This window comes from Aythya marila, assembly GCF_965140915.1.
Source record: "Aythya marila genome assembly, contig: HAP1_HAP1_SCAFFOLD_1108, whole genome shotgun sequence".
Lineage (NCBI taxonomy): Eukaryota > Metazoa > Chordata > Aves > Anseriformes > Anatidae > Aythya > Aythya marila.
Window position 1 is genome coordinate 5,336 of NW_028137699.1, and position 9,849 is coordinate 15,184.

Below are 9,849 nucleotides of genomic sequence, written 5' to 3' on the forward strand. Positions count from 1 at the left end.
ATCCCTGGGATCCCCCCACACCCCATGCCCCCCCTCAAACATTTTAGGGCCCCCCCAAAAAACCCCTGCCCCCCCCCAAAAACAAACCTGCCCCCCCCATATGTTTAGAAGCCCCCTTCAGTGTTTAGGACCCCCCCCCAAATATCTGGGACCCCCCCCCAAATATCTGGGACCCCCCCCAATATATCTGGGACCCCCCCCAACATCTGGGACCCCCCCCATAACATCTGAGACCCCCCCCCTAATATCTGGGCCCCCCCCCATAATATCTGAGACCCCCCCCCAACATCTGAGACCCCCCCCCTAATATCTGGGACCCCCCCCATAATATCTGAGACCCCCCCCCAACATCTGAGACCCCCCCCCTAATATCTGGGACCCCCCCAATAATATCTGGGACCCCCCCACCCCCTCCCCTCCCCCCCAGTAATTTGGGGGGGGGCTGAGCTGAGCCCCCCCCTCCCAGTTCCTCCCCCCCCCATGGGAATAACGAGGCAGGGGGCTCGTTAAAGGGTTTTTTAATGAGGTTTTATTGGGGGGGGGGGGGAGGGGGCGTCCTCGGGGGGGCCCAGGGCTTGCAGGGCCTGGGTCAGGCGGGCGAGCTCGGCCTGGATGCTGGCAACCTGGGGGGGGGGGGCACAAAAAAAGGAGGGGGGGGGGGCGTTAATTAGGCCACTGCTAACGAGGGGGGGCACAGGGACACCCCCCCCCCAAGGAAGGAAGCCCCTCCCGTTAGCAAAATGCCCTGGTTTTGGTGTAAGGATGTTCATTAGTGGTAATTAGTGCTAATTAGGGCCGTACCTGGCGCTGCTGCGAGGGGGGGGCGGCGGAGGGGGCCCCCCCCGGGGTCAGGGCCTGGAGGCGGCGCTGGAGGCTGCGGCTGCGGGCGCTGAGCCGGGAGCGCTCGGCGCTGGGCTCCACCAGGCCCTGGGGGGGCGGGGGGGGACCCCAAAATCCCAGAATGACCCCAGGGTCACCCCAACATCCCATAATGACCCCACGGTCCCCCAATATCCCATAATGACCCCAGGGTGACCCCAACATCCCATAATGACCCCAGGGTCACCCCAACATCCCATAATGATCCCAAAGTGACCCCAACATCCCATAATGACCCCAGGGTGACCCCAACATCCCAGAACGACCCTGGGGTCACCCCAACATCCCATAATATCCCTGGGGTCAGCCCAACATCCCATAATGCCCTTGGAGTCCTCCAGCATCCCATAATACCCCTGGGGTCCCCCAATATCCCATAATGCCCCCAGGGTCCTCCAGCATCCCATAATATCCCTGGGGTCACCCCAAAACCCAAAGTGCCCTCCTTGGGGTCCTCCCGCATCCCATAATGCCCCAGGGTTCACTTCCCATGTCCCCCAACATCCCATAATGCCCCTGGGGGCCTCCAGCATCCCATAATGCCCCCAGGGTCCCCCAATATCCCACAATGCCCCAGGGGTCCTCCAGCATCCCACAATTCCTTTGGGGTCCTCCCCCATCCCATAATGCCCTGGGGTCACCCTAACATCCCATAATGCCCCAGGGTTCCCTTCCCATGTCCTCCAACATCCCATAATGCCCCTGGGGTCCTCCAACATCCCACAATGCCCCAGGGTCCCCCAGTATCCCACAATGCCCCGGGGCCCACCTGCAGGCAGAGGTAGACGTGGGTGCCGGGGCCGGCCGGGGCCCCCACCCAACCAGGCCCCAGCTCTGGCTCCGCCCCCTTCGTTGGCTCCGCCTCCTGAGGGAGGAGCCTCAGCGGCCCCGCCTGCGCCAGGGCCTGGAGGGCGGGGCCAAGCTCCTGAAGCGCCGCCCTCATCTCCTCCGGGCACTGCACGGCCACTGCGCAAAGCATGCTGGGATAGCCCCGCCTCCAAGATGGCCGCCCCACCAACCACATTCCTACCCCAAGATAGCCCCGCCTCCAAGATGGCCGCCCCACCAATCACCTTCCTACCCCACGATAGTCCCACCTCCAACATGGCCGCCCAACCAACCACCTTCAAGTCCCGCCTCCAAGATGGCCGCCCCGCCAACCACCTTCAAGTCCTGCCTCCAAGATGGCCACCCAACCAACCACCTTCAAGTCCCGCCTCCAAGATGGCTGCCCCGCCAACCACCTTCCTACCCTGGTGATAGCCCCGCCTCCAACATGGCCACCCAACCAACCACCTTCAAGTCCCGCCTCCAAGATGGCCGCCCCACCAACCACCTTCCTTCCCTGACATAACCCCGCCTCCAACATGGCCGCCTCCACTGGGCGCCACCATCTTAGGCCCTCCCTAGTGACCACCCCTTACACCCCAGTGCACGCTGGGACATGTAGTCCCACGGGCCCGGCCGCCATCTTGAGGCCCTGGCGGCCATCTTGGGCCTCGACATCCCCCATTCCCATTGGCCCCCAGCCTCCATCTTGAGGCCCGGCGGCCATCTTGGGCCTCCATAACCTCCCCTCCTGGCGGCCATTTTGGGCCTCAACGTCCTCCATTCCCATCAGCCCCCAGCCTCCATCTTGAGGCCCGGCGGCCATCTTGGGCCTTCATAACCTCCACTCCCAGTGGCCATTTTGGGCCTCGACGTCCTCCCCTTTTGGTGGCCATCTTGGGCCTCGATGTCCTCCACTCCCATCAGCCTCCAGCCTCCATCTTGAGGCTCCCGGCGGCCATCTTGGGCCTTGTTAACCTCTACCCATGTCAGCCATCTTGGGCCTCAACACATCCTCCACTCCCATCAGCCTCCAGCCTCCATCTTGAGGCCCGGCGGCCATCTTGGGCCTCCATAACCTCCACTCCCAGTGGCCATCTTGGGCCTCGACGTCCTCCATTCCCATTGACCTCCAGCCTCCATCTTGAGGCCTCCGTCAGCCATCTTGGGCCTCAACGTCCTCCCCTCCTGGTGGCCATCTTGGGCCTTGACACCCCTGTCAACCATTTTGGGCCTCGACGTCCTCCACTCCCATCAGCCCCCAGCCTCCACCGGCCATCTTGGGCCTTGTTAACCTCTACCCTTGTCGGCCATCTTGGGCCTTGATAACCTCCACTCCCAGTGGCCATCTTGGGCCTCGACGCCCTCCACTCCCCCCAGACCCCATCAGCCTCCCCGTCCCCCAACGCCCCCCGCCCGTCCCCCTCCCCGGCGGCCATCTTGAGCCCTGGCAGCACTCACCGTGCGGCCTCGCGGCACCGAGGCGGAAAGTCTCCCGCAGAGCCCTCACCGCCCTGGCCACCTCCCGCATGGCCTCCACCTCGGCCTCCACCTCGGGGCAGCACCAGTGGGCCTGGGGAAGGGGGGCAAAAAAAAAAAAAACGCATTAATTAGGGTGGGTGAGGAAAGGAGGAGGGCGGGGAGCACCCAAAGGACCCGGCGCGGCACCCACCAGCATGGCGGCGTCGGGGAAGGGGGCGAGGCTGATGGTGGGGGAGGCCGGGGAGGCCCGGGGCAGGCGGTGCCACAGCTCCTCGGCCAAGAAGGGGGCGAAGGGGGCGAGGAGGCGCAGCCCCAGCTCGGCGCAGCTCAGCAGGGTCTGGCGGGTCTCGGCGGCCTCCCCCGGCCCGCGCAACGCCGGCTTGGCGGCCTCCTGCGGGACGGACAGATGGACGGAGGTCAAAGGGAGGCCGGAGGGAGGGGTGGAGGCCGAAATTGGGGAGGTAGGGAGGGGTTTTGGGGAGAAATGAGAGGTTTTGGTGGACAGACAGATGGACGTGGCCAAGAGGGGATGAAGGTCAACGATGAGAGGACAGACAGATGGATGGAGGTCAAAGGGAGGCCGGAGGGAGGGGTGGAGGCCAAAATTGGGGAGGTACGGAGGGGTTTTGGGGAGAAATGAGAGGTTTTGGTGGACGGACAGATGGACGTGGTCCAAAGTGGATAAAGGTCAACGATGAGTGGGATGGACGGACAGACGGACGCGCTCATTCGGCCTCAAGGAGACTCAACAGGTTGGGCAGGACGGACGGACAGACGGGCACGCTCATCGTGGTGAGGCCGGGCTGACGTCAGGGCTGAAGGAAGCCCGGCAGACGGACAGACGGACAGCGGCACCCAGTGCAAGGTGGGGTCGGGTGGGACAGACGGACGGACGCGCTCAACGGGATGCCCGCGGTGACGCAAGGGGCGGGGCGGGGCGGGACAGACGGACGGGGGAGGGCAACGGGGGGAGGCCGGATTGAGGTCAGCGCGTGGGAGGATCTGATGGGCAGGGCTGGACGGACAGACGGACAGGGTCAACCAGGTCAAGATGGGTTGGGTTCAATGCTCAAAGAGCTACGAGGAGTTGGGTGGGACGGACAGACGGACACGGTCAACGAGGTGAAGAGGGGTTGGGTTCAGAGAACTACGAGGAGTTGGGTGGGACGGACAGATGGATGCGGTCAACCAGGTCAAGATGGGTTGGGTTCAAAGATCTACAAGGAGTTGGGTAGGACAGACAGACGGACATGGTCAACGAGTTCAAGATGGCTTGGGTTCAACGTTGAAAGATCTACAACAAATTGGGTGGGACGGACAGACGGACAGGGTCAACGAGGTCAAGATGGGTTGGGTTCAACGTTCAAAGATCTACGAGGAGTTGGGTAGGACAGACAGACGGACACGGTCAACGAAATGGAAATGGGTTGGGTTCAACGTTCAAAGATCTACAACAAATTGGGTGGGACGGACAGACGGACACGGTCAACCAGGTCAAGATGGGTTGGGTTCAAAGATCTACAAGGAGTTGAGAAGGACGGACAGACGGACACGGTCAACGAGGTCAAGATGGGTTGGGTTCAACGTTGAAAGATCTACGAGGAGTTGGGCGGGACGGACAGACGGCCGCGCTCAACGCCGCGCCGCTCAACCCAACGCCTTCAGAGGCGCAAAGGGCCAGACAGACAACCCCGGGACGGGCGGACGGACGGACAGACGGACGGACAGACAGCCCACCCACCAGGTAGACGTCGCAGAAGGAGCGCAGCCAAAAGTGGTGGGCGGCGGCCAAGGCCCCGTGGGCCTCCAAGGCCTCCATGCGCCGCCCGTACTCGCCCGCCGCCCGCGCCAGCCGGCTCAGCACCCACCGCTCCATCGGCCCCCGCGGCGCCACCTAGTGAGGAAGAGGAGGAGGAAGGCCCCTCGTTACAGCCCCGGGGGGGTCTTTAGGGTGGCCCCCCATCTTTTGATTACCTCCTCGGGGGGTTGGGGGACGAAATCGGGCCCCAGCGCGGCCAGGACGAACTTGACGGCGTTCCAGACCTTGTTGCAGAAGTGGCGGTAGCTCAGCACCGTGGCCACGTCCAGGCGGATGTCGTCACCTTGGGGGGTGTTTTTTTTAGCAGGGGGGGGTGTTTTTGGGGTGCCCCCCACCCTGGGGTGCTCCCCCCTCGGTCCTCACCGTGGGCGTTGTGGGAGCACAGAGCCATGCGGAGCGCGTCCGTGCCGCATTCGGGGATGCCGTGGGGGAATTGGCGCCGCTGGGGGGGGACACAAAGGTTTTGGGGGGTCATAAAAAGGTTTGGGGGGGTCATAAAAAGGTTTTTGGGGGGTCATAAAAAGGTTTTGGGGGGGTCTCAGGTCCCACCTGGCCCTCGGAGGCCACCGCGAGCTCGTGGGGGTCGAGGTTGCTGCGCTGGAGCTTCTCCTGCAGCTCCTGCAAGACAGGAGACCCTACAATAACAAACAAAGCTTTGCCGTGTTTGGGAGGCCCTACAATAACAAACGGTTCCTTTCTGCCTTTGGGAGACCCTACGATAACAAATGAAGGCGGTAAAGGGTTGTTTGTTATTGTAGGGTCTCCTAAAAAGACAAAAAAGAACTCTTTGTTATTGTAGGGTCTCCCAAAAAGGAAGAAGAAATAACTACTTGTTATTGTAGGGTGTCCTAAGGAGGGAAAAGGGACTGGGAGACCCTACAATAACAAACGATTCCTTTCTGCCTTTGGGAGACCCTACAATAACAAACGAAGACGGTAAAGAGTTGTTTGTTATTGTAGGGTCTCCCAAAACGAGATAAAAAAGAAGTCTTTGTTATTGTAGGGTCTCCCAAAAAGCCAGAACTGCTTGTTATTGTAGGACCTCTTAAGAAGGGAAAAGAACTGGGAGACCCTACAATAACAAACAAATCCTTTCTGCCTTTGGGAGACCCTACAATAACAAACGAAGACGGTAAAGAGTTGTTTGTTATTGCAGGGTCTCCCAAAAAGCTAAAAAAACTGCTTGTTATTGTAGGACTTCTAAAGAAGGGAAAAGAACTAGGAAACCCTACAATAACAAACAACTTTTTAATGTTTTTGGGAGACCCTACAACAACAAAGACAGAGAGAAATCCTTTGTTATTGTAGGGTTTTTCCAAGAAAACACAATTCTTTGTTATCGTAGGGTCTCCAAAACGAAAACTTATTGTTTTTGTAGGGTGAAGACTGTTATTGTAGGGTCTCCCGGGCCGGCCCTTTGTTGTTATTGTAGGACCTACCTGAAGGGAAGCACCGGCGATGACGTCCCGGGGGTCGATGACGTTCCCCAGCGACTTGCTCATCTTGCGCCCTTGGGCGTCGCGCACCAGCGAGTGCAGCAGCACCTTGGGGGGGGGGAAATAACGACGGGGGGGACCCCAGAAGGCCTGGGGGGACCCCAAAAGGTTTGGGGGGACCCCAAAAATTGGGGGGGGGGACCCCAAAAAGGTACCTGGGAGAAGGGGAGGCGCCCCGTTAGCTCCTGGCCCAGCATGACCATGCGGGCGACCCAAAAGAAGAGGAGGTCGCTGCCCGTCTCCAGCAGGCTCGTGGGGTAAAAACGCCGCAGGTCGGGGGTCTGGGGGGGGCCCACGGGGGTGGGCGATAAATTTTTGGGGTGGGGGGGGTGGCGTGACCCCCCTACACCCCCCCAAAAAGCGGCGCTCACCTCGTCGGGCCAGCCCAGGGCGGCGAAGGGGAAGAGGGCGGAGGAGAACCAAGTGTCCAGGACGTCGGGGTCTTGGGGGGGGGGCATGAAAAAATATTTGGGGGGGGGTCCTCAAAAGGTTTGGGGGGGCCCCAAGGAGGTTGGAGGATGAGGAGGGGGGGTATAGAGGGGTTAGGGGGGGGTTTTGGGGGGCTGGGGGGGGTTGGGGGGGGTTTTGGGGTGTTGGGGGGGGAATTGGGGAGGTGGGGGGGGGGAAAAAATATTGGGGGGGGTCCTCAAAAGGTTTGGGGGGGGCCCCAAGGAGGTTGGAGGACGAGGAGGGGGTGTTTGGGGGGGTATGGGGGGGTTTTGGGGGACTGGGGGGGGTTGGGGGGGGGGTTTGGGGGTGTTGGGGGGGAATTGGGGAGGTGGGGGGGGGATTTGGGGTGCTGGGGGAAAATTGGGGGGCTGGGGGGCACTTTTGGGGTGCTGGGGGGAATTGGGGTGGGTTTTGGGGTGTTGAGGGGGGAATTTGGGTACTGGGGGGCACTTTTGGGGTGCTGGGGGGGGGAATTTGGGTACTGGGGGGCACTTTTGGAGCCCTGTGAGGGGAAATTGGGGTCCTGGGGGGGAATTGGGGTGCTGGGGGGGGAAATCAGGGTGCTGGGGGGGGAATTGGGGTGCTGGGGGGGTCATTTTGGGGAGGTGGGGGGAAATAGGGTGCTGGGGGGCACTTTTGGGGTGCTGGGGGGCACTTTTGGAGCCAGTGAGCAGAAATTGGGATCCTGGGGGGCATTTTTAGGGTGCTGGGGCTCCTTTTGGGTGCTGGGGGGGTCATTTTTTTGGGGGGGGGGCTTCACCTTGGTGGAGCTGGATGTCGGCGGGGGGGCAGCGGCAGGCGCGGGCGGCGGCGGCGCGGGCTTCGTCCTCGCTGCGCCCCACGACCCAGAGCCCCCCCGGGGGGGTCCTCGTTTTCGGGGGGGTCCTCGTTTTCGGGGGGGGGAGCCCCCACCCGGTACGCCGGCACTTGGTGGCCCCACCAGAGCTGCCGCGACAGGCACCAGTCCCTGCCGAAATTTGGGGAGGGGGGGGGGGGGGGTTGGGGGCACCTGGGGGGGATTTGGGGACCCCCCCAGGGGGATTTGGGGGCACCTGGGGGGATTTGGGGGGGTTTGGGGGCACCCAGAGGGATTTGGGGACCCCCCCGGGGGGATTTGGGGGGGTTTGGGGGCACCCAGAGGGATTTGGGGACCCCCCCGGGGGGATTTTGGGGGATTTGGGGGCACCTGGGGGGATTTGAGGACCCCCCCGGGGGGATTTGGGGAGGTTTGGGGGGGTTTGGGGGCAGCTGGGGGGATTTGGGGACCCCCCCGGGGGGATTTGGGGAGGTTTGGGGGGGATTTGGGGGCACCCAGAGGGATTTGGGGACCCCCCCGGGGGGATATGGGGAGGTTTGGGGGGGTTTGGGGGCAGCTTGGGGGATTTGGGGACCCCCCCCGGGGGGATTTGAGGGGGTTTGGGGGCACCCAGAGGGATTTGGGACCCCCCCAGGAGAATTTGGGGGCATTTGGGGTGACTTAGGGACCCCCCGGGGGGATTTTGGGGACCCCCAGAAGGATTTAGGGGCACCCAGGGGGATTTGGGGACCCCCCCAGGAGGATTTGGGGCATTTGGGGCGATTTGGGGGGGTTTGGGGGCACCCGGGGGGATTTGGGGACCCCCCCAGGCGGATTTGGGGGCATTTGGGGTGATTTGGGGGCACCCGAGGGATTTAGGGACCCCCCAGGTGGATTTGGGGACCCCCCAGAGGTCTTTAGGGCCCCCCTGGGGGGATTTGGGGTCACTTGAGGGGATTTAGGGTCACTTGGGGGATTTAGGATCACCCATGGGGAATTTAGGGCCCCCCCGGGGGGATTTAGGGGCATCGAGGGGAACTTAGGGACACCCGGGAGGAAATTGGGGACCCCCCAGGGGTTTTAGGGTCCCCCCAGGAGATTTGGGGTCACTTGCGGGGATTTAGGTCACTTGCGGGGCTTTAGGGCCCCCCCTCACCCCGCGTTGTCCATCCAGGTCTTCCAATTCTTCTCGTGGAATTTGGGGACGAGCCGCAGGCGCCCCGACGTCACCGCCTGGTGGGGAGGTGACAAAGGGACCGTTACGACCGGGTTCCGGCCCCGTTTTTGGGGTTTTTCACCCAAAATTTGCCGTCACCTCACGGGCTCGCTGCGCCATCTCCCGGCACCGCAGGAACCACTGGCTCTTGAGCAGGAGCTCCACCACGTCCCCCGAGCGGCTGTGGGGACATCGAGGTGGCCTCAGTGTCCCCAAAAAGGGGTCGGGGATATGGGGGGGGGCTTTTGGGGTTTTTTTGGGGGGTACCTGCAGAGGGGGAGGGTCATGGGGTGGTCCTGGCAGCCCCGGAACAGGCCCCGCATGGCCAGAGCCCCCACCAGGCGGTCGCGGGCGTCGAAGCGGTGGGCGCCCTGGGGACGTTTTGGGGACGTTTTGGGGACGTTTTGGGGACGTTGGGGACATTGGGGGGGGTGTGGGGACACCGAGGGGACGTGGGGGGGATAGGAGGGGGCATGGGGGGACACGAGGGGACACAGGGGGGACCCCAGGGGACACCAAGGGGACAGGAGGGGACACCAGGGGTCATGGGGGACACGAGGGGACCCCAAGGGGACAGGAGGGGACCCTAAGGGACATGGGGGGGACCCCAAGGGGACCCCAGGGAGACCCCAAGGGGACAGGAGGGGACCCTAGGGGACACAGGGGGGACATGGGGGGACAGGAGGGGGCATGGGGGGACATGAGGGGACACCAGGGGGACACCAAGGGGACCCCAGGGGACATGGGGGGGACATGAGGGGACCCCAGGAAGACAGGAGGGACCCCAAGGGACATGGGGGACCCCAAGGGGACCCCAGGGGACACAGGGGGGACCCCAGGGGTCATGGGGGGACACAGGGAGACCCCAAGGGGACAGGAGGGG

The 9,849-nt window shown here is 62.9% G+C and overlaps 1 protein-coding gene across 1 annotated transcript; it reads right to left on the reverse strand.

Annotated features, from left to right (window-relative positions):
• Positions 1–506: 506 nt before the first annotated feature.
• On the reverse strand, positions 507–9,337 carry LOC309890641 (valine--tRNA ligase, mitochondrial-like; the record flags this gene model as incomplete). The annotated part of the gene is given in 17 exon segments (XM_082785061.1): positions 507–623; positions 802–927; positions 1,649–1,845; positions 3,169–3,280; positions 3,380–3,580; positions 4,931–5,083; positions 5,164–5,291; positions 5,372–5,450; positions 5,558–5,626; positions 6,448–6,552; positions 6,660–6,785; positions 6,876–6,946; positions 7,715–7,817; positions 7,819–7,921; positions 8,907–8,983; positions 9,066–9,147; positions 9,234–9,337. Coding segments are annotated over 17 exon segments (1,941 nt in total), but the record flags the coding sequence as incomplete, so codon positions are not given.
• Positions 9,338–9,849: the final 512 nt, after the last annotated feature.